Raw genomic sequence first — 25,683 nt, 5'->3', positions numbered from 1 at the left:
GGTGTTATGCCTTCCTTACATGTTTGACTTTGATTAATATTCCCTGGTTTCTTTGTTCTGTGTTGTCATGGTCTTCTTCTTTCACTGCAAGTTACCTAATTTCCACCTATCATGGTTTTTTTATTGTTATAAAAATTTTTAAATTAGGCTCTACTGAATATAGCCTTAGAAATTTAAATGTAGCATATTATTTACATTGAAAGATGCAGGTATGAGTAAATGTCTCTGTTTTTAAAAATAAATATAGTCAGTCATACAGTAGTGGTGCACGCCTTTACCCCAGCACTTAGGAGGCAGAGGCAGGAGGATCTCTGTTAGTGCAAGGTCAGACTGGTCTACAAAGTAAGTTCCAGGCCAGCCATGAATACACAGAGAAACCCTGTCTGAAAAAAAATCAATCAACCAATCAGTCAATCCACATATTTAACCATTTGTTAATACTTTTCTCAGCCTAACAGGTAAAATGGGCTGTGTGTGTGTGTGTGTGTGTGTGTGTGTGTGTGTGTGTGTGTTCTGAGACAGGGTTTCTCTGTGTTACAGCCCTAGCTGTCCTGGAACTAGCTCTTATAGACCAGGCTGGCCTCAAACTCACAGAGATCTGCCTGCCTCTACCTCCCAAACAGATATATTTTTTGATAGACAGGTCATCTTCAAGCACTTCAGAAATCTTCGGAATATGACATTTAAGATGTTTTAATAGCAAAGGTTCCTTTTTTTTAAAAATAACAATAAGACATGTCTGATAATGACAGCACCAATCTACTTTGGAGATGATAGGCATCCTACACTGTGTTTAGACAAATGTGTCTATAAGTTGTCTTTGTTAGCCCTTTGTTAGTCTTGTTTTCTGATTCTTCTGTCTTAATCACCCAAGATACTGCATGACAGGTGGGGTTACCAAGGATGGTTTCAAAAGGCATCTTGAAGAGACCGTGCTAAGTTTTACATTAACTTCCTGCTTCCTTATTTTTAAGTAAAACAGATTAGTCTTAGTTTTCACGCAGTAGTAAGATCCCCAAATAAGTAGACCTGAGCTTTAAACTGACAGGTATTAGCGGAAATAACTAGGAAACGTGGTAAACATTACTGTGAGAGGCTCGGCTCACAGGCTAACAGCGGGTGCTGAGATCGCAGGACTGAGATAGCCTGATCCACTGTGGGGGTCCCTGTGCTCAAGCCTGTTTCTTCACAACTTCATCAGCAAGCAAGCTGTTGGGTGAACACAGGCACTGTATAAATCACCTTTTATGCGATCCCGGAAGTTGTTCGCGTCGACTTATGGGAAATGTAGTTCCAAACACGATGACGACACAAGACGGGTCTTGGATACTTCCGCGTTCAGTCTTGAAACTTAGCTTCTTCCCAAAGTTAGGCGAATGTCCTGCTCAGCGCTGGGCTTGGATCGCTGACATGGAGGTTGGTGCAGGGTGCAGCGCTGTCCTGCAGATCTGAGGGACTGTGCAAGGTGGCGGGTCCGGCATGGAGGTTGCTGACTTGGGCTGCTTAGCAGGGAGGCGGGAGAAGCTGACCTGGAGATGCTGTGCTGACCTAGGCTGGGCCACAGCACCAGGGTGCAGGTTTGAGGCGAGAGGGCGCCACACCAAAGCCATGTGCTGTAAATGCCCAGTCTCCTAGGGCGCCCCTGCTGCCCGAGCCCACCTCTGCTTCTAGGACTGAAGGGCTGACTCAGTAGACTAGGAATGGAAATTCGAAAGACCCAGGTTGCTAGGGCAGAGAAGGTCTGTGACTGCTCAGGTCTAAGGAGTGAAGGGAACTCACTTTCCTGCTTGCCTGGGAAGCATGCTCTCCCTCGTGACCCTTGCTCATATAACGGTAGTCATAATTCTCAGGACTTCTAGATCTCTTTTCTCCTATCCTCTATGGTCAGCCTACTGCTCCTGATTTAAGCTCACAGAGATTCCTATCGTTCCTAGTTTCCAGAGACAGAGGCCTGTAAGGGCTATTGTTATATGGAAGGTTAGTTGTTCCCCTGTGGCATGATTTGTTATGGATGCCTCTGGTTGAATAGGAATCCCAGATGTACACGCCTTGACTTGAACCATCACATTAACACCCCTGAATAGCCACAGAATAATCTTGTAATTGGTATTAACGTATCATTGTGCAATCCACATAATAACAGATTTTACACTGCATAGTGAAAGAGACTAGACAATAGTACCACATCAGTATTGCTTGAGACTGTGTGGCGTCAGAAGTTTGGACTCCTTTTCAGATGTGAGGGAGGACTTGATGTGATGAGAGAAATGAGCCTCATGATTGACAGTAGGAGGCTTGAATGTTTGTGTAAGGGAGGGGAAAACGGCCCTGCTATTCTGGCAGGTACTGTATGTTGTCCTCTCATTGCATGCTTTTCTTCTATCTCTTCCTTTCGTCAGCATTGTCTGCACTCAGTAAACATGCTCAGTCACTGAATGTGGCATCCAGGTCCACTGATGCTCCTCGAATAGTCTAGAAAGATTTGCCAAAGTTTTCGTGGTGAGCTAAAGATGAATTTGGAAGGCTGCTGCCCACTGAGGGTTCTTTGGATTGCATATAGAAGCTTCCTGTTCATGGGAAAACTGCTGCTCTCATCTTAACGGGAAAACGGGATAGCTTTGTCTGGAGTCATTTGGGTGTCCATACCCTTGGGACAAAGAGTTTGGTTATCCCAAATAACTTGTTACAATGTGGAAACAGTTTCATAGGTTTACAGAACAAAGAATGATATTAATCAAGACAAGTTTAAAATACATTGATAGATACTATGAGATAGGGGACCTATTCTGTCTGCTTAAGACACTATCTGGTGACATTCTTGACTCTTGAATAGATGGAAGCTAGCATTCTGCCAAGTCAGTGGATTCAGTCTCTTTCATCTATTGTCATAAGCTGTTTGGTCCACCACAGAGTGATAGAAGAAATGAACATTTCTGAAGGATAAAACCAGCCCAAGGAAAGGTAATTACTCTCTGAACCTGCAATATTCCAGTCTCCCCATAGTAATGAATCTCCACATGGCCCTTCAGTCTCTGCAGACACAGACTCCTCCCAAGAGTTTTCCGTCAAACCAGACACAGCTTCTTTTCAGTAATTTTCCTCCACAGCCACTCCCCCTAGCTCACGTGCTCTTATATTGCCCAAGTGTGTGTCAAGCCAGGTGTTTGTGCGCTGGAGCCTGGCTGATGGCATTGGAGTGCCCTCTTAGTAAACATGGGCTTCAGACCACCTTGTTTTAGCTCCTGAATTTTCAGTTCATTTTCAACCATATTTAAAATAATAGAGACTTCTGGTTAATGTTGCTGATCTCTAGGGAAACTCATAGCTGTATGGGAAGTGGGAAAGCACCCACCTTCTCCATCAGAGCATTTCAGTCAGTGAGTCTAAGGACACCTTGCAAATGCAATGATATGTTTTGAGCTGAAAAGTATGTCTCAATTTGTCCTTGGAGACTCTGTCAAAAACTATTCAGTTGTTTTGTTTGTGGTAAGTTGGCAACGAAAGAAACAAAACCAAGAAAGGAATAATCCTGAGAAGTCTGGGTTCGAATCATTTTCAGTTTTGAGTTAAAAATTTCTGTCACTGAATCAAGGACGCTTGTCACCTTCTATAGTCATGTCTCTCCATAATCAGTGTCCCAGTGTTCTTCTCAGTTTCCTTCATGAAGTCACATCCGCCCTGTCTTCTCCCTGTGACTACTCTCTAGCACCCTGCAGGGGTGTTTGTGAACATCATAGTTAGTAAAATAGCTAGGCAGGGAAAGCAGGAAGGCAGTTCTACCCAACAGCATTCAGTAGCAGGTGTTAGTTCAAATGTCAGGAATGTGCCCCCAGGGTGTTACGTTAGACACATTTATGCACAAGCACAATTAAGTGAAAATTCTTCTGGTGATAATTAACCCAAGCCCATATGCATAACAGAGTATACATAAATTGCGTTGATGAATAACGTAAACTAAATACAGAACATATGTGACTACAGGGATACTCTCTGTAATGCTATAGATTGAATGAGAAAAACGGGTTGAAGGATGGATGAGATAAACTAATTTCCAAGGGTCTGCAGGAGGGTTTCTGGAAGCATCAGCTCTAGCCACATAGATAGAACAAAGTCGACAGACTTGAAATCTGCTGTAGGCTTCTGGACAGAAAATGGGTTTTGCATTCCTTCCCTTGAAGGAAGAACCCTGTATACTTTAAGTGCCAGGTTCCTCAAGTGCATATGTGCAGACAAAGACCTCTGTGCCCACTAGGCATCCCACAAAGGTAATTTTTTACATTCCAGGTTTCTGCAGTTACTTCAGTATACATAAAAAGCATGAAGATTTCTATCTAGAGGCCTCAGATGACAAAAGACATGGAATGTTTGTCTTTCTGCTTCTGGGTTGCCTCAATGTGATCGTTTCTTGTTCCACTTACCGGTGAATTCCATTTTTCTTTATGGCTGCACAGTATTCCCTAATGGATGTGTACTACATTTTCATTATTGTTTTGTCAGTTGAAGGATATTTATGTCATTTCCTTTTCCTAGCTCTTATGACTAGAACAGCAATGAACATGGCCAGGAAACTGTCTGGGAATTGGATGTCAGGATCTTTGAATATTACAGAGTAGTTTAGTTGGGGCATATAGGAGATTTATTTTTTAGCTTTGGGAATTTCTCTTTTCTGATTTCTAGAGTGGCAAATAGTTTGCAATACCAGCAAAAGTGGATAAAGGTTCGCTTTTCCCCACACCTTCTCCAGCATTGCATGTTAGTTGCTTTGCTGATCTTTGCTGTTCTGACTGGGGTAAGATGAACTCTCAGAATTGTTTAGACTTAATTGTAAAGACTTAATCCTTTAGATTAAGGATTAAGATCCTTAATCGGTAAGTTCCTTAATCGATCAGTACCTGAACAATTTTTGAGATATTTCTCTGACATTTTTGTCATCTTTTGAGTATTCTCTGTTCAGGTCCCAGGCCCATTTTGAGAATGGGCCCTTTGTTTAATTGTTGTTGTTTTTGGATTCTGTTTTTTGAGTTCTTTGTATATTCTGGAGTTTACTCTACTGTCAGGTGTATAACTGGCAAAAGTTCTCTTCTATTCTGTGGCTTCCTCTTTACCCAATTATTATTTCTGTAGCTGTACTTAACTTTTTTTCTGGAGCAAATCAAGTCCTGTTCACAATGTCCTTCCCTACACCTATTTCATATGCGCTACCTCCTGTGTTTGCTTCTGTCAGTGTTAGGGTTCAGGTTTTTACCCCTTCGGTATATGGTCGGTCTGTGTTATTTTTCCTATACAGTGATAGATCCAGATGTAATTTCAGTCTTCTGCAAGTGGAAATCTATTTTCTCAGGAACACTCGTTGTTGAAGATGCTTTCTTTTCTCCAGTGGATGTTGTTGGCATCTTTGTAACCTTTAAAAGGCTGAAGTTATCTATGCTCATGTTTAACAATTCAGTTTTGTTCTGTTTGTCTGGTCTACATATTTGTTTTCTGTGGTGGTTCCATTTTTCCCTTTTATTACTTTGGCTCTGCACTGTATCTTGAGGTCATGAGTGTTACTCCTCTTTTTGCTCAAGATTGTTTGGGCTATGGCTACGTGAGCATCTTTTGTGATTGTTTATGAACTTTTGATACTGTTCACTTCTGTGAAGAATGAGATGTGGATTGGTTGGTAGGATATAATTTTTTCAATACTCTTTATATTGTGGATAGTTCTTTCTACTTCAACTATGACAGCAAGTTTTGCTTTGGATAGTAGCTCAGCTTGGATGTTATGATCTTTTCATATTTGGAATGCATTTCTCCAATCTCTTCTGGCTTTCAGAGTTTCCATTGAGAGACTGGCTGTTGTATTGATATTTTATTTATATTTTAATAAATAAAGCTTGACTGAAGATCAGAGGACAAAGCTAAGTAAGCCACTAGAGCCGAGGGAGTGCACACACCCAGAGGCCGTCAGAACTCTGTGAGTTCAAGGCTATCCTGGGCTACACAAAAAGCATCCAGAAACAGATTCAGGTGGTGGTGGCTCACATCTTTAATCCCAGTGTTTGGGAGTCACACACCTTTAATCCCAGCACTAGGGAGGTGAGGATAGGAGTGGTGTGGCTGAGCAGAGAAAGGAATATAAAGGGGAAGAGACACACTCAAGTGTGGAGTTTGAGGATTTGTGAAGACAGGGTCTCATCCTTTTGGTCTGAAGATTTGGCAGAGGTAAAGGGGTTCTCTGGTGGTTGGCTGCTTTGCTTTTCTGATCTTCACCTTGAACCCCAATATCTGTCTCTGATATGTGCTACAGGCTGTTATACAAATAAATGTGCTCTTTGTCTTAGAGATTTTAGTATATCATGAGGCTCATATTTTCTAGTCTTGTTGAGTTAGTGTTCTGTCTCCTCCTTATATTTGTATGGGTGTGTCTTTCTTTAGTTTATGGAAGATTTCTTTTATGATCTTGTTGAAGATCTTGTGTATGGCATTGCGTTGGGATTTTTTTTCTTCATCTGTGCCAATAATTTGAGGGTTTTTTCTTTTTATAGTGTCTTATAATTCCTATCTTTCCTTCCTGCAGATTTTTTATTCTTATTATTATTTCATATTCTTAGCTTATTTCATCCAGATCTTCAATTTTATCTGTGAATTCTGACATCCTATCTGCTGCTAGATTCATCCTATTGTAAGTCTTTCCTTTGAGTTTTCTTTTTGAATTACTGGGCTTTTCAGTTCCTTCTCCTTTCCTGCTAGAGTCCTCTTCAATATTTCCATTTATTGAATTCCGGCTTCAAATGATGGATTATTTTTGTCATTTATATCATTCTTATGTTTTTATTTTCTTTGGCATAACCCAGACATTTATCTTCCTTATGTTCATTGTCTTTAATGGCATTGAGATGTGTCTTCATGTCCTCCTTAGACTTTTTTTGGTAGTCTTTGATGAAGTTAATGATTGTACCTTGAAACCTGTGTCTTGGTTTGTTCATCTCTTGGTAAACATTTCTACAGAATGTGCAGTGTTTTGGGGGACGATGTCATCTTGATCTCTCATTTTTCCTGTGAGAACTGGGCTTGTGGTCTGTAGGAGAAAAACACAGGCACACCCTTGCAGTCAGCCTACCTGTGGCAAACTTAAATGTTGTTTTACTAGGTTTGTGTGTCTGACTTCATACCAGCTTCCTTTATTCTTTTCTGTTATAAAACAGCTCTACCTTCTTTTGACACACATGCTTCAGTTTTCTTTATATTCATTTTTCTGTGGTGTTGAGGTCATCCAAAGGAGGCTAGAAATGAATTTCTATAATTTGTGTGAATTTTAACAAAGTCATAAAAGTAAAATAATCAGGGAATTGTGGTTCACATGTTTAATGTGGGATACTAGTCAACTGCATAAGGATGTAATATAGTCATTTACAATGGTATGGATAGTGTTAAACTTCTGAACACAGAGAAGAGACACAAGGCAGGAAGAGAGGCTAATGACAACAGAGGAGACCGGCCATTAGTACTCACGGAGACGGGCAGCAGCTCCCTTCAGGTGCCTCCTGATGTGCTTGTGCTATCAGGCTTACTGTATCAGAAGCTCTTCCAGCTCGGATCAGCAGCACTGGTCAGCTGAACTTGGAAGTGAAACGTGATTCCTGTGTGATTACAGGTGTCAGCCTTCTCAATCATTCTAGAAAAGAACATCTGTTGGGTCAGCCGGCCTCAACTTTGACAAACTGTGTGACGAAGGAGAGAATGCTAGAAAGAAAGGTGGGCTTCGTGCTGTCACGGTTTCCTCATTCCCTGGACACTCATTCTACCACCGTAAATGTTAGATCCATCTTTTCCCCCTGGTAGACCTCTCAATTTCCCACAGGATTTAGACTGCTCTTTGCTGTTCAAGCTAATAAGTACAGTTCTGTGTGTTGACGTTCAGACTCCTGACTCTTTTCTGTCTTCTGTCTCTTTATACTGTCTCAGAAATCTCACATTGTCAGTTACATGTTGAATCTGGAGAATTTTAAATCAAGGAAGAGATGTGATGGTGACATCAGGAAGAGGAGGCCTGAAGAATCACTGGTCACTGGATGTTCTTGTTCAGTTAGACAACAGGAAGGAATGTTAGGGTGCTATGGCTGACCTGAGTCTACAGGAATAAGGATTTCAAATGACTAGGTGCCAAATGGGAACACCAGGAGTGAGAAATAAAGATGAAAAAAGACATAAAGAAGACAAAAGCAGTAGTAATTCATGACTCAAAGGCAAGGACCGTCATTAAAAAGTCCATCATGCTATATAGTATTACCAGTGGGAAATGGCCACAGGCAGCAGACACCTAAATCACTCAATGTTGGTATTAAGAACACAGGATACCTCAGAAACAGGTGCCTTAGGGCTGATAACCCTACTCTCTGGAGTTAGATCTCCCAGTAAATGCCCGATTGGCTCTTTCATGGCACTGGATCCTGTGTCTGACTGGCCCAGACAAGTACACTATTGGACAGGGAAAGAGAAATGTATTTCCCTTTGTTCTTTCATGAGGTCCTCTGAGGATGCCTTGGGATAGTGTAAGTCCTCACATTGAATAAACTTCTAAATTTCCTAATTATAAACTTATTAAAATATTTGTCATTCCATTTTGTCTATGAAATCTTCATTTATTGTTCTACCTTTTGTCTGATCAAATTCATGTCCCTGGCTACACTGTTACTTGCATCCTTCTCTACCTGTTCAGGATCCCAGACCTCATCCCAGAGGTGCTGCATCAGATCTGCATCTTCATTGTATTTCTAATTCATGATTGTGTGTAATATGTTGAAAAGTACCTTGTCCGTCACCGTGGCTCCCTACTGTGAGGAATGTATATAATAGGTGTTGTATTATAGTACAAACATGGGACACTAGAGGTATATTTTTTTTCAAAATTTTGTTCCTTATTTATTTTCTCTGTGTGGGTATTTTGCTAGTGTCCATGTCTAAGAGATTGTCTGAGCCTCTGGAACTGGAGTTACAATTTTCAGCAACCATGTGACTTCTGGGAATCAAACCAAGGTGCTTTGAAAGAGCAGTCAATCCTCATGATCACCGAGCCATCTCTCTAGCCCCACCATATTGATTCATAGATCCATATACTCCCCATTTTATGGTTCTTAAAAGTATAATGTCCATGGGAGTTTCTAGGATCTTCTGCCCTCACTTTGTTCAAAGATGAGTTCCATATAACATCACAGTACTACATCAGACTTATTTTAGGGACATATTTGCTTACCTATATCAGAAGCATTTCTAGCTCTCTTCTTATTCTCAATGACTTTTAGATTTGTATGCAGAAGCACATGATTCTTGACGGCATTTGTGCTGTTATTGACAGTTTTAATAAATGCAATGTATGGTATTCATTTATTGTTCTTTATTTCAGGATATACTGTCGTTCTGGGATGTGGCTATTTATTTCTCTGCAGAGGAGTGGGAATGTCTGGGTCCTGCTCAGTGGAATTTGTACAGGGATGTGATATTGGAGATTTACAGCAATCTTGTGTTTGTGGGTGAGGATTTTTTCCATGATAAATTCTTAATAATTGTCAGCATGAAACTTGCTATATTTGTAGATGCTCTGATGGGAATTTGTACTTACAACAGTGAGTAGTAGTGTTAGAAATTTAGTTGCATGAGCAGGGTGTGTCCATGTTAAAGAGAATTGTACACTCATCAGCTTTAGTATTTGTCTTTGTAACTAAGGGCCAAGAACCTCAAGACATTCAAGTCCTAAATTCCCCTGAAGCAGTCTGATGTTCCCGTTATATAACACATGAAAAGTTGTTCTTCTGTGATCATTTTTTGTATCTTCTCATTCCCTCTGCACACAGTCCTGGGAAGGACATGTGATTCCCAGGCGGACACACTAACAATGGTGTTTTCTTTTCACACTATCAGGTCTTGCTTCATCAAAGCCATACCTGGTGACATTTCTGGAGCAAAAACAAGAGCCTTCAGATGGGAAAACACAAGCAGCTGCAGCCACGCAGCCAGGTGTGTAGGGATGGGGGGGTCAATGAACATAGTGGGGGACCAGTGGTCCAGCAGAAATCCGGGCTTTATCCTTAGATCTGAGAAATGAGATTTTGGTGGAAATAATTTTTTAGGGATCTCCCTTTCTGTCCTTTGCTTTCTAAGGAGGACATCTCTCAGATGTTTATGATGCTTGGAGTTTCCCACACTTTATTCTTCTTCTCCTATGAGGTTAGCCTGTGTTTACAGTAACTCCAAAGCACTATCATTTCTTAGTGAACCTGACTTATTTTTTATAATATGAGTGTCTTGGGTATTTATTTTCCTCATAAAATTTTTAGTAATCTTCCTATCTTAAACCTTTGAAATATGTTATTTAATATTGTAATGACAGTCTTCTGGTTGTCCAATGTAACTTTCATACCTTTCAAAACAAAACTCTGTATTAGAATATATATAAATTAGGTATATAATGTGTGTACATTTTAATATATAATCATAATATATATAACATATGCATATAATTTATATACATAAATTATGTTTAAATGTGTTTTCCACATTCAAATACTTTGATCCTTTGTGTTTATCTAGTTAATAATTTATATTATTGTTTAAGGGATTGATTTCCATTAGCATAATACTCAGAAGGGTCTTCTAATTGTTTTGTGCCTTCTTTCCACGTTTGTTTTGGATTAATAATCCTTTCTTTCTCTGTTCTGTGTTTTCATAGTCTTCTTATTTCAGTGTAAGGTTCATGATTTCCAGCTGTTGTGTTTCTAAATTGTGCTCCATTGGGTGCAGCTGTAGAAATTTAGATTTAAGTATATCATTTCCAAAGGGACAGGCAAGTATAATAATGAGTAACTGTTTTGTTTTTAAAAATAAACACAGTAGCAATAAAGAATTTTGCTCAGCTTTCATTCATTTTTCATCCTTTACTTGTCAGGCAACGGACAAGATACAGTCAAAGAATGTGGTAAAACCCTTTACTGGAGCTCACAGCTTACTAACCACCAAAGGATACATTTAGGAATGAAGCCCTATACGTGTGAAGAATGTGGCAAGTCTTTTTGTTTCCCATCATTACTTTCTATACACAAGAGAATTCACACAGGAGAGAAACCCTACAAGTGTGAAGTATGTGGCAAAGCCTTTCATTCCCCGTCATTATTTTCCGTGCACAAGAGGATCCATACAGGAGAGAAACGCTACAAGTGTGAAGTATGTGGCAAGGCCTTCCATTGTCCATCATTACTTTCTGTACACAAGAACATTCATACTGGAGAGAAACCCTACCAGTGTGACGTATGTGGCAAGGCCTTCCATGCTCCATCAGTACTTTCTAGACACAAGAGAATCCATACAGGGGGAAAACCCTATAAGTGTGAAGTATGTGACAAGGCCTTCCATTGTCCATCAGTACTTTCTGACCACAAGAACATTCACACAGGAGAGAAACCTTACAAGTGTGAAGTATGTGGCAAGGCCTTCCATGCTCCACCATTACTTTCTGCACACAAGAGAATTCATACAGGAGAAAAACCTTACAAGTGTGAACTGTGTGGCAAGGCCTTCCATACCCCATCATTGCGTTCTGTACATAAGAGAATTCATACAGGGAAGAAACCCTACAAGTGTGAGGTATGTGGTGAGGTATTTAGCACCTCCTGGCAAATATCCAGTCACTTGGTACTGCATTCTGGAAAGAAACCATACAGATGTGAGGAATGTGGAAAAGCCTTCTCTACAAAGTCATACTTAAGTAAGCACAAATTACTTCACAATATGGAGATACTTTATAGATGTGAAGAATGTGGCAAACAGCTCAACAGTTCTCGAAGTCTTCAAGAACATCAAAGGATTCATTCTGGAGAGAAACCCTACAAGTGTAAAGAATGTGGCAAAGACTTTAGAACATACACAGCACGTTCTAGACATCGGACCGTTCATATCGGAGAGAAATGTTACAAGTGTGAAGAATGTGGCAAAACCTTTTACCAGTCTTCTGGTCTAAAGCAACACCAAAGAAATCATCTGTGAGAGAAAGCACACTGGTATGAAGAATGTGCCAAGGACTTTGAGACTACAACTATTTGTTGAAATGGCAGGCTATATAAGAATATGGTTTTGAAATTTTGGTGAAAAATTCCAATACGTTAACTTAATGGTTTATCTTTGGTTATTAACCTCATAGTAAATTGTCTACGTGCTTATTTTATGTATTAATGTAGTAACTTTTATAATGTGAAATCTGTTAAACCAGGAGCTTGCAATATCCTGCTCTCCTATAACGTCTTCTTTGGGTAATTTATTTTTTATTTATTTTATTTTTGCATATGGAAGTCTTTTACCTCTTCTGTTAGGGCTGTTCCTGTATTGGTGGGGCTATTGTAAATGAACAAGTTGTTTCCCTGGTGACCTTCTCAGCCTATCAGTTGTTGGTGTACGTAGAGTCTAATGATTTCAATAAACTGATTCTTCTGAACTGCTGTTTTACTGAAAGGGGTACCTATGAGATTCATGACTTTTTGCTGGAGAGTGTGTGACCTTTAAATCAAAGGGTCATGGCATTTTCAAACAGGGATAATTTAGTTTCCTTGTTTCCAATGTTTGCCCTTTTGCTATTTTCTGTTGTCTTATTTCTTCACTGAAGTATTTGAGTCAAATCTTGCATGACAGTATAGATATGGAAGTCTTACCTCATGCCACATTTTAGAGAACATGTTTTTGATTTTTCCTTCTTTTATTGATGATTGGCTGTGGCCATTGCCATCCATTGGCTTTCTTATTGTGAAAGATTCGTCATTCATTCCTGCTTTCCTAAGGATTTATTATAGAGGTATTTTGAAGTTTGACAATTGCCTTCTCTGTAACCATTGAGACAAGTCTGTGAATTCTCTGTTTTTCTCTATCAATATGGTTTATTATACACAAGATTTGCCCATGTTTGGCCAAACTTATTTTTTTTTAGGGATGAAAGTGGTCCATTGTAAAGTAGGATCTTAGTGGTAATTTAGGGCTTTTAGAAACTTTTCTACTCATTAGGGAAATTGTTCTGCAATGATTTGTTTGTTGCTGTTAATTAAAAATCTGTTTGACCAATCACAGGGAAGAAGAGATTTGGTGAGACATGCTAATGCAAAGAGAATTATGGGAGAAGGAAGCGTGGAGTCAGGGAGAGATGCCAATGTCTGCTGAACAACAGGACGTAAAAACAATGAGGGAACAAGCTATGACTCACATTGCAAAGCATAAATAGAAATATGGGCTAATTTAAATGTAAGAGTTAGCTAGTAACAAACCTGAGCTATTGGCTGAGCATTTATAATTAATATAAGCCTCTGACTGGTTATTTGGAAACTGGTGGGTGGGAGAGAAACTTCTTTGTACAGTTTGTTATGTTGTATTTTGAGATTTTTAAAGTTTATTCTTCTCTCAGTCAAAACATTCCAACTGTAGCTTACTCTCCCTCCGCTCTTCCCACTTCCCTCACCTCCCATCGTCTTTAAATCCACTCCCCCAGAAAAAAGCATTGCATCAAGATGGGCAAGGAAACCTAGTAGGAGGAACGTAGTCCCGAGAACAGGAGAGTCAGAGACACCCCCACTCCCACTGTCAGGAGTTCCACAAAACTCCAATCCAACAGGCATAACATATATGCAGAGAATGTACTGTAGACTCACACAGGATCCATAATTGCAACTTCTCTCCCCGTGAGGCACTATGAGTCCTGCTTAATTCACTCTGTAGGCCATACTCTTACAGTGGCGATCCTTCTGTCCAGCAAAATTCTTCATTCCCCACTTCTACAGGCTTTCCCAAGCTCCAAGGGAATGGACCCAATGGAGACTTCCAACCCAGGGTTCTCTCTCTGAATGCCTGGCTGTGGTTCTCTGCATCAGCTCCCATTGGCTCTCAGAGGAAGTGTCTTTGATCATGACTAGACTAGGCACTGATCTGTGAATATGGCAAAACATCAGGAATAATTTCCTTGATTTTTTTTTGTCAGTTGAGTTTGGTTCTAGCCTAGGTCTTCATGCTATCCACCTTCCTGTTCATTCATACAGTGTCAGGCATAAGTTCTCTCCCATTCTATGGGTTTCAAGTTAGACTAATCATTGGTTGACCATTTCCACAAGTCACCAGTTCTGTGCCACCATTGCCCAGCACATCTTGCAGGCAGGCAGATTGTAGGTTGAATGTTTTGTGGCTGGGTTGGTGTCTCAGTCCCATTACTGGAGGCCTTGCTACTTTACAGAAGATGGCCAATTCAGGCTCCATATCCTCCATTACTAGATGTCCTCACCAGGGTCACCTTCATATATTCCGGGGAGATTCTACTGCTCTAGGTTTCCGCTGCCTCACAAATCCCCTCAAATTTCAGTCGTTGCTCTTTCTGCTATCTGCTCTCTCCCTCTACCCCTCCCCCAATGTGATCCTTCCCATACTTCCCCACTCCCAGTCCTCCTGTACAATCTATTCACCTTCCAGGAAGATGCATGTTTCCACTATAGAACCCCCCCTTGTTACTTAGCCTCCTCAGGTATATGGATTTAAGTATGATTATCATTTACTTAACAGCTAACACATACTTATAAGTGACTACACACCATGTTTGTCTTTCTGAGTCCGAGTTACCTTATTCAGAATTATATTTTCTAATTCCATCCATTTGCCTTCAAATTTTATGATATCATCTTTTCAACAACTGAGTAACACTCCATTGTGTAAATGTACCATATCATCTTTATCCATTTGTTGAGGGACTTCTAGGTTGTTTCCAAATTCTGGGTATTATGAATAAATCTGCAATGAACTAATTAAGGAAGTATCCTTTTGTTAGGATGGATCATCCTTTGGGTATATGGCTAAGATTGGTATAGCTGGGTCTTGAGGTAGATTAATTCCCAGTTTTCCAAGGAACCTCCATATTGACTTCTAAAGTGGCTATAAATTTTGTACTTCTACCAGCAATGCTGGCATGTGCCAGTTGATCCAAATCATGAGCTGGCACTTGTGTTGTTGATCTTAGTCATTTTCATAGGTGTAAGATGAAATCTCAGTGGCATTTTGATTTGCATTTTCCCGATGGCATAGGATATTGAACATTTCTTAAATTGTCTTTGCCATTTGGGATTCCTCTACTGAGAATTCTCTGTTAAGATCTGTATCCCACTTTAATTGGATTATTTGGTGTGTTGATATCTAATTTCTTGAGTTCATTATATATTTTGGATATTAGCCCTCTACAGGTTGTGGAGTTGATAAGAATCTTTTCTCATTCTTCAGGCTGTTCTTTTGGTTTTTTGATGGTGTCCTTTGTCTTACAGAAGATTTTCAATTTCATGACATCCCATTTATTAATTTTCTATCTTAGTTCCTATGCCATTGGTGTTCTATTTAGGTAGTCATCTCCTGTGCCAAAGTGTTGAAGATTATTTCCAACTTTCTCAGGTACACTTTATCTGGTTTTATGTTGAAGTCTTTGATCCACCCGGATTTGCAGGATAATAAGGGTGGATCTATTTGCAGTGTGCTACATTCAGACATCCAGTTAGACTTGCATCATTTGTTGAAGAAGTTTTTTTTCCATTGTGTATTTCTGGCTTTTTTAAATCAAAAATCAAGTGTCCTTATGTGTATGGATTTGTGTCTGGTAGTCAATTTGAGTCCATGAATAAAAGTGTCTTTTTGTGCCATTATCGTGCAGTTTTTATTACTAAAGTGTAGAATCATTTTTCTTTAGGTCACCAGCTCACAAAACCAACACAGAGACTTAGTATTAATTATGAAAACTCTGCCTTAGCTTACACTTGTTCTTAGAAATGGAGACTGAAAATGAGTTGTGAATGAGTACTGTATCCTGAAGAATCAGCACTTCTATGAATGAGCAACTCTCTAGTCATGTTTCAATGTAACAGACACAAACACACATGTGCACACACAAACACACATGTACACACACTCACACACAAACGTGCACACATCAATACATCTGCACATACAAATGTACACACTGTCTTACACAAAAACGTGCGCACAAAAAATACACATGTGCCCATACCCACATACACACATTTTGGAAGCCTATCCATGCTCAGAAATTCTTAAGAAAATCTTAAGGTTGCTGACAATGCCTTTCACTGCAGCACTAGGGAGGAAGAAAGCGCAGATGTGACCTTATTGTAGACAGACTTGTCAAATGTCCAGGTGGAAGCACTGCTTGTTGAATCTAGTTCCTTTGAGTTGAGGAAGTTGTTGTGAGTCAGGGGGTAAAACATAGTCTGCAATAAAGGAATTGACTATGAAGTTCATACAGTCTTCACTCACAGTTCCTTGTGAATCAGTCTATCATAAAAACATAAAATCTTCCATGTGATGGAGTTTGTATCTTTGTCTCAAGCATGAAATGTACCAAAATCTTCCAAAGGAGAGGTGGATAGTCTCAGTACTCCATGATTCCATGTAGCTTCTTCGTGACAGTGAGTGCAATCCATGGTCCTAAGAATATATTTCTGACACCTTTGTAGTCAAGGAGGAATCATCTCAGTGTTCTGCTTAGTACAAATGAGGGAAGGTCGAGTCAGATACTGTTGATGTTCAACTTAGTGTCAAAGATGAACAATCTCAGGATAAGAGGAGAAATAGTGAATTTGATAAGGAATATCAAACGTAGTGCAGAGGGAAATCCTACAAGGCACAATGGACCAATAGATGGTGCACACTTCAGTGCGATCCCAGGACTGTGCCCCTTGCGGGAGGTGCAGAGGAGGAAATCATGCGCTCAGGGCACAGCTGGTGGTGATTTATGTGCCCGAGTTTGTGAAAAGTCAGGGAGAAGTGGGTGAGGTGGTTATGGCAGAGTGGACACAAAAAATAAATTAGACAAACAAATGGGTGAAAGTGTGGAAACGGAATTTACAGAAAAGTGGAAAGATCCTTAGATGGATTCTGGAAGTTCATTCCAAGGAAACTTCAGAGTTTGGTAATTTTCACTTCGTTCAATGATTTTAACCATCTCCGTGACCCTGACCCATGCCCTTCACTGCGTGGATTCCAGAGTTCATATGAACCCTATGCCGGCCCTGGAGTCTGATCCACGTCTGCCTCACACTGGGTGTAGGCACAGGAGAATGAGGATTAATTTTATTACTGGGTATTAAACCAAAGCCACCTTCATTATAGTCAAGTGGTATAGCCCTTACCCTAAGCTACCCCTGTCCATTCTCTACCGTGTGTTTAGATAAAACAGTCTATAAATTGTCCTTGTTAGCCTTGTTTTCTGATTCTTCTGTCTTAAGCACCCGAGTCACTGCATGAGCGACAGGATTACCAAGGATGATTTCAAAAAGCATCTTGAAGAGATGATGTTCGGTCCTATATTAGCTTCCTGCTTCCTTATTTTTAAGTAAAACAGATCAATGTGAGTTTTCATGCTGTAGTTAAGATCCCACACTAAGTAGACCTGAGCTTTAAACTGACAGGTATTAGCGGAAATAAGTAGGAAACGTGGTAAACATTAATGTGAAAGGCTCGGCTCACAGGCTAACAGCGGGTGCTGAGATCGCAGGACTAAAACAGTCTGATCCACCATGACTGCCCCTGTGCTCAAGCTTCTTACAACTTCATCTGCACAAAACTCGGCTGGAAGCCAGTCACTGAACACTTCACCTTCTGGGAAGGGATATCGGAAGTCTTTCGCGCTGACTTATGGGAAATGTAGCCCAGTCCACTATGACGACACAAGAAGGGCTGTGGATACAGAACTTCCGTGTTCAGTCTTGAAACTTAGCTTCTCCCCAAAGTTAGGCGAGTGTCTGCTCAGCGCTGGGCTTGGATCCCTAACATGGAGGTTGGTACAGGGTGCAGCGCCGTCCTGCAGATCTGAGGGACTGTGCAAGGTGGCAGGACCGGCCTGGAGGGAGCTGACTTGGGCTGCTTAGCAGGGAGGTGAGAGAAGCTGACCTGGAGATGCTCTGCTGGTCGAAGGCTGGACCACTGCACCTGGGTGCAGGTTTGACAGGGGAGAGGGCGCCACACCAAAGCCATGAGCTGTGAGTGCCCAGTCTTCTAGGGCGCCCCTGCTGCCCGAGCCCACCTGTGCTTCTGGGTCTGGAGGGCTCAGTAGCCAAGGAATGAAGTTTGGAAAGAACAGGATCACATTGGCAGGCAGGCTGGGTCTGTGACCACTGGTGTTTGAGAAGCTGAAGAGAGTTAACTTTCCTGCTTGGCTGGGAAGCATGCCCCTAGATGACCGTTGCTTGCATGGCTGTAGTCAGAGTTCACATGACATGTTGAATGCTTGGACAAATGAGCCTGTTAAACTTTATGTCCGGCCTATTACTCTTGGTTTGACCTCACAGATGTTCCAGAGGCAAACCTGAGAATAATAGGGGTAGAAGAAGGAGAATTCCAGCTCACAGGCCCAGAAAATATATTCAACAAAATTATAGAAGAAAACTTTCCCAACCTAAAGAAGGATATTCCTACGAAGGTACAAGAAGCTTACAGAACCAAATAGACTGGATCAAAAAAAAAATCCCCTCACCATATAATAATCAAAACACAAAACACACATAACAAAGAAAGAATATTAAGAGCTGCAAAGGCAAAAGGCCAAGTAACATATAAAGGTAAACCTATCAGAATAACACCTGACTTCTCAATGGAAACCATGAAAGCCAGAAGGTCCTGAATAGATGTGCTGCAGACACTAAGAGATCATGGATGCAAGCCCAGACTACTGTACCCAACAAAGCTTTCATTCAACATAGATGGAAAAAACAAGATATTCCATGACAAAAACAGATTTAAACAATGTGTATCCACAAACCCAGCCTTACAGAAAGTACTAGAAGGAAAACCTCAACCCAAGGAACCACATCCACAATAACACAGGCATCTGATAACCCCCTACCAGCATAACCCATAGAAGCAAAACACACAAACACTACTACCAACAAATAACCAGAGCTAACAACCCATGGTCATTAATGTCACTTAATATCAATGGTCTCAATTCACCTCTAAAGAGATACAGGCTAAGAGAATGAATACATAAACAGGATCCAGCATTCTGCTGTTTATAAGAAAAACACTTCAACCTCAAAGACAGACACTACCTCAGAGTAAAGGTTTGGAAAAGGGTTTTCCAATCAAATGGACCTAAGAAACAAGCAGGTGTGGCTATTCTAATATCTAACAAAATTGATTTCAAACTAAAATCAATCAGAAGAGATGGAGAAGGACATTTTATACTCAGAACAGGAACAATTCATCAATCCTGAATATCTATGCCCCTAATTTAAGAACACCCACACATGTAAAAGAAACATTACTAAACCTTAAATCGCACATCAAAGCCCACACACTAATAGTAGTTTTCAGCACTCCTCTCTCGCCAATGGACAGATCAACTAGACAGAAACTTAACAGAGAAATAAGAAAACTAACAGATGTAATGAATCAAATGGACTTAACAGACATCTGTAGAACATTCCACCCAAACAAAAGAGAATATATCTTCTTCTCAGCACCTCATGGAACCTTCTTTAAAATTGATCACATTCTTGGTAACAATGCAAACACCCACAGGTACAAAAAAATTGGGGTAACCCACTATGTCTTATCAGATCACCATGGAGTAAAGTTAGAATTCAACAACAAAACTACTCCCAGGAAGCCTACAAACTCATGGAAACTGAACAATCAACTACTGAACCACTCCTGGGTCAAGGAAGAAATAAAGAAAGAAATTAAAACCTTCCTTGAATTCAATGAAAATGAAGGCACAACATATTGAAGCCTATGGGACACTATGAAAGCAGTGCTAAGAGGAAAGTTAATAGCACTAAGTGCCCACATAAGGAAAATGGAGAAAGCTCACATCAGTGACCTAAACAGCATGCCTGAAAGCTCTAGGAAAAAAAGAAGCAGACTCACCCAAAAGGAGAAGAAGACAGGAAATAATCAAGTTGAGGACTGAAATCAACAAAATAGAAGCACAGAAACAATCCAAAGAAGCAATGAAACAAAGAGCTGGTTCTTTGAGAAAATAAACAAGATTGACAAACCCTTATCCAAACTAATCAAAAGGCAGAGAAAAAATATCCAAATTAACAAAATCAGAAATGAAAAGGGGGATATAACAACGGACACTGAGGAAATTCAGAGAATCATTATGTCCTACTACAAAAATCTGTACTCCACAAAACTGGAAAATGTAAAAGAAATGGACAATTTTTTAGATAGATACCATCTACCAAAATTAAATCAAAACCAAGTGAGCAATTTAAATAGACCTATAAGCCGCGAGGAAATAGAAGCTATCATCAAAAACCTCCAAAACAAAAAAAGCCCAGGGCCAGATGTTTTCAGTACTGAATTCTACCAGAACATCGAAGAAGAGCTAATATCTATACTCCTCAAAGTGTTCCACATAATAGAAACAGAAGGCTCACTGCCAAACTCTTTTTATGAAGCTACAGTTACCCTGATACCAAAACCGCACAAAGACTAAACCAAAAAAGTGAATTACAGACTAATCTCATTCATGAACATGGATGCAAAAGTTCTCAATAAAATTCTGGCAAACAGAATCCAAGAACACATAAAAAAAAAAGTCATCCATCATGACCGAGTAGGTTTCATTCCAGAGATGCAGGGCTGGTTCAACATATGAAAATCAGTCAATGTAATCCACCATATAAATAAACTGAAAGAAAAAAAATATATGATCATGTCATTGGATGCAGAGAAAGCATTTGACAAAATTCAACACCCCTTCATGATAAAGGTCTTGGAGAGATTAGGGATACAAGATTCAACTAATAAAATATAATAAAAGCAATATACAGCAAGCCAACAGCTAACATCTAATTAAATGGAGAGAAACTTAAAGCGATTCCACGAAAATCAAGAACAAGACAAGACTGTCCACTCTTTCCATATCTCTTCAAATAGTACTTAAAGTTTTAGCAATAGCAATAAGACAGCATAAAGGGGTCAAGGGGATTCAAATTGGAAAGGAAGAAGTTAAACTTTTGTTATTTGCACATGACATGATAGTATATATAAGTGACCCCAAAAACTCTTCCAGAGAGCTCCTACAGCTGATAAACACCTAAAGTGAAGTGGCAGGATACAAGATCAACTCAAAAAAAAAAAATAAGTAGCCCTCCTATACACAAAGTATCAAGAAGCTGAGAGGGAAATCAGAGAAACATCACCTTTCACAATAGCCACAAATCACATAAAATATCTTGGGGTAACATTAACAAAGGATGTGAAAGACCTATTTGACAAGAACTTTATGTCTTTGAAGAAAGAAATTGAAGAAGATACCAGAAAATGGAAAGATCTTCCATGCTCTTGGATAGGAAGGATCAAAATAGTAATAATGGCAATCTTACCGAAGGCAATCTATAGATTCAATGCAATCCCCACCAAAATCCCAACAATTCACAGACCTTGAAAGAACAATACTCAACTTCATATGGAAAAACAAGAAACCCAGGATAGCCAAAACAATCCTGTATAATAAAGGAACTGCCAGAGGCATTACCATCCCTGGCATCAAGCACTATTACAGAGCTACAGTAATGAAAACAGCTTGGTATTGGCATAAAAATAGAGACGTTGACCAATGGAATTGAATTGAAGATCCAGATATTAATTTACACACCTATGAACACCTGATTTTTGGCAAAGAAACAAAGAAGATACAATGGAAAAAAAGAAAGCATTTTCAACAAATGGTGCTGACTGGATGTCAATGTATAGAAGAATGAAAATAGATCCATATCTGTCACCATGCTCAAAACTCAAGTCAAAGGGATTAAAGATCTCTATATAAATCTGACCACACTGAACCTGATAAAGGAGAAAGTGGGAAGTAACCTTCAATGCATGGGCACAGGAGACCACTTCCTAAATATAATCCCAGTAGCACAGACAATAAGAGCATCAATAAATAAATGGGACCTCCTGAAACTGAGAAGCTTCTGTAAAGCAAAGGACACAGTCAAAAGATAAAAAGGCAGCCTACTGAGTGGAAAAAAATCTTCACCAACCCCACATCAGACAAAGGACTGATATCCAAAATGTATAAAGAATTCAAGAAATTAGACATTAAAATTCTAAATAACCCAATTAAAAAGTGGTATCTTGAACTAAATAGAGAATTCTCATCAGAAGAAATTCAAATGGCCAAAAGATACTTAAGAACATGTTTGTCGTCCTTAGCTATCAGATAAGTGCAAATCAAAACAACTTTGAGATACCATCTTACACCTGTCAGAAAGGCTAAGATCAAAACCACTAATGATAGCTTATTCTGGAGAGGTCGTGGAGCAAGGGGAACACTCATCCATTGCTGGTGGGAATGCAATCTTCTGCAACCAGTTTGGAAATCAGTGTGGCAGATTCTCAGAAAACTGGGAATTAACCTACCTCAGGATCCAGCAGTACCACTCTTGGGAACAGATGGGAACAGAGGCAATGACCTACATTGGCGCACTGGACTGAGCTCCTAAGATCCAGTTGAAGAGTGGAAGGAGTGAGAGTATGAGTAAGGAATTCAAGACCCTGAGGGTGTCATCCATTTAAACAATTTGCTTGAGCTTATGATAGCTCACCAACTCCAACCGTACTGGGAGTGAATGAGCATGGGAACAACCAAGCCCCTCTGAAGGGGGTTGACAGTTGGGGCAGACTGAGGGGCCACTGATAGTGACACTGAGATGTGTCTCTACTGCATGTATTGGCTTCATGGGATCCTATTCTCTTTGGATGTAAACCTTGCTTCAACCTAGATGTAGTAGGGAGGATCTTGGACTTTCCTTAGGGTTGGAGGGGATGGGGTGGGAGGGTCTGTGGAGGGAGATAGAGGGGACTGGGAGGAGAAGAGGAAGTGGTAATTTGGATTGGTATATTTTAGGTAATAATAAAAAAGAAAAAAAAACGCTTAATAGGTGAAAGCAAAGCAAGCTGGACTAGGTAGGAGACCTTCAGGGCTGTAGACCGTTAGAGTCTTTTAGACCAGTCCTCCGGTAAGTATGGAGTTCAGATTCACATGGGACAGCAGATGAAGATGAACTCTAAAAAGAAATCCCACACTAGCTCAGAATTTAGTATAATAAAGGATTATTTATTTAAAGGTAGACACACAGATCAAAATCCTCTGCATGAACAGGAAACAGGAAGAGAGAGCGAACACACGCTTTACACCAGCATTTATAGTATAAGAGGCCACAACGAAGTGGGTAGGTAACTTAAAGGTTACTGGCGGTAGGATTTGCTATACCTTCATAAAATGTTTTATACTTCCTCAGACCCTAAAAGATATCAAAAAATATTCTGTATAGAGTCCCTATAAATAGGGTGAATGTGATGAAGACTTTGGAATCACTCAGACTTTCATTGCTTTATTCTGCTAAACCATTGGTCAAAACTACATTATTCATTAACCAATAAAAACAACAAACATACAGAAGAACATCCCATACCACTTTGTTCATTATTATCAGTAATTGGAAATAACTAAGATATCCTTTATTAGTAGAATGAAACAACAAAATGTGGTCCCTGTTATGGAATACTCTTTTCATACTTTGTAAAGATGTGTCATTCTGATTGGTTTAATAAAAAGTGGAATGGGCAATAGCTAGGCAGGATTTTTCAGGCACAGGATACTGGGAAGGAGAAGGGGAGAGATGTCGGACAGAGAGGGAGGAAGCAGCATGGGCAGTACAGAATAAAGGTTGTAAAGCTACCAGTCAAAAATAGATTGATAAAAATAGGTTAATACAGGTTGTAAGAGCTAGTTAGCAGCAAACCTAAGCTATTGGCCCTTGTTTTATAATTAATAAGTATTTCTGTCATTTATTTGCGAGCTGTCTGACAGGACAGCGATAAACCATATACAGGTATATTTACACAGAGTGTATTACCCAGCTATTTTTAAAATGGCTTCATGCAGATTGTAGGCATATTAATGGAACTAGAAAAAAAAGCATCCTGAGAGAAAAACCTATAGAAAGACAAATATGGTATGTATTCACTTAGAAGTGCATGTTATCCATTAAATAAATGATAACAAAGCTTCAACCTACAGATGCAGAGAGGAGTCGTCTGTGGGGATGCATTAAACTGCCTGGGAAGGGGAAATAAAATAGATTTTCCAGATGGGCTGAGGACTGGTGGGGACCAAAACAAGAGGGGTCAGGTGTGAGGGGCAGGGAGAGAAAGCTAGAATTGAGGAGCATTTTGGTTGAGGATGTGGAAACCTAGTACAGTGACAACTTACTAGAACTGTGAAGGAGTCCTGTTGAGGATTCCTAATCATGAGCCGTAGGAGATCCCAATTGATCATCTGTTGTACAAGGAAATGATTAAATTGAAGGGACTTGGTAACATTCAATTCACTTTTTTCCAAATGGATTCCATGGAAATTCGCAAAACATCCTAGGCTGATGCTAAGACAAAAGATTTCTCTCTGTAAACTGAGAGTAGAGCTCCATTACTGATGTCATCCACACATTTAATCAGACATGGAAAACTGAGCACCTTCCTACGTTGAGCCTTTACCTCTCTGTTCTAGTCTCTTTGGTAGAGGAAGGGAATCTGTGGGGGTAAAAAGGAGAAATAAGAACATAAAAGTTCAAGGATGAAGACTGTTTAACCCCAAGTTGGGGGTCTACCATCACCTTCACCATACTCAACAACTGAACCTTGGAGAGGAAGATTTTTCAAAAACCTTCCAAAGCCCTGCCTACAGAGACAGGACTCAGGCTCCTAAGGTGCCTCAGCTCAGCAGAGGGTCCCTCCGTCTGCCCTGCTGTGTTTGTGTTTCCTCAGCCCTAATAAAAACCCTTCTTTTCCTGTGGATTCTCCCCTCTGGTGTGGTGTTTTCTCCTGATGCTACATGTTGCAGTTGAGCTTTTCCTTTGAATTCTTCATCTGTCAGAGAAACAACAGCAAACCAGAAGAGATCAAAACTCCCCGATGGTAACCTTGCAACAGCAGAATGTGTTCTTCATATTCCAGCCCCACAAGATTTTGTTTAGTTCTGTTGTGTTGCTGAATTTAGTGTTGTGCTCTAAAACCAAGGTCCTGCTGACTTCATGGAATCCGACACATCACCCAGCTACCTCCTATTCCTTTTTGTTCTTTCCATTTCAATAAAAGGCTTGCTTTTCTCTTTGTCCCTCCCTCCCTCCCTCCCTTCCTCCCTCCCTCCCTCCCTCCCTCCCTTCTTTCTTTCTTTTTCCTTCCTCCTTTTTTGACCTAGTCCTCTGCTCATAAGAGGCATCTACCAGGTGGCTTTTCTGTTTTCTTTTATTTCGTTTTTCTTCTTTCTATTTTTTTTTTTGACACAGGGTTTTCTGGGTTGCCTTGGTGGTCCTAGAATTCATGCTGTAGACCACGCTGCCCTTGAACTCAAAAGATCCACCTTTCTGCGTAAATGAACAGTGCACACACCACCATCTCACAGAATATCCAAGCCTTTCTTAAATTGCCCAGAACAGCTTTGACCTCACTCTGTAGATCAGGCAGCCTTGGAGCTGTGATCCATGGGCCTCTGCTCTTAAGAGGCAGACACCAAGTGGCTGCCACCACGCTTCTGCTCAGAATTAATTTCAAAAGCTTAGCAGTGACTTTCCCATGTGAGATACTTGTAATTATCTTACAGAAAAAAGAGTAGAA

The 25,683-nt window shown here is 40.1% G+C and overlaps 1 protein-coding gene across 1 annotated transcript in view; it reads left to right on the top strand.

Moving 5' to 3' along the window:
- The first annotated feature begins 1,287 nt into the window (after positions 1-1,287).
- The window catches only part of LOC148119722 (uncharacterized), a 35,971-nt gene continuing 11,575 nt past the window's right edge, over positions 1,288-25,683 (top strand). Inside the window, 4 exon segments of the mRNA XM_087897012.1 lie at positions 1,288-1,416; positions 9,386-9,512; positions 9,901-9,996; positions 10,925-12,043. Of these exon segments, the coding sequence (XP_087753138.1) occupies positions 1,303-1,416; positions 9,386-9,512; positions 9,901-9,996; positions 10,925-12,043 (1,456 nt within the window). The 5' untranslated portion in view covers positions 1,288-1,302.

This window comes from Myodes glareolus, chromosome 15 (assembly GCF_982192425.1).
Source record: "Myodes glareolus chromosome 15, mMyoGla1.1, whole genome shotgun sequence".
Classification (NCBI taxonomy): domain Eukaryota; kingdom Metazoa; phylum Chordata; class Mammalia; order Rodentia; family Cricetidae; genus Myodes; species Myodes glareolus.
Note: the sequence above shows the minus strand (reverse complement) of the source record. Positions and strands in the feature narration are given on the sequence as shown.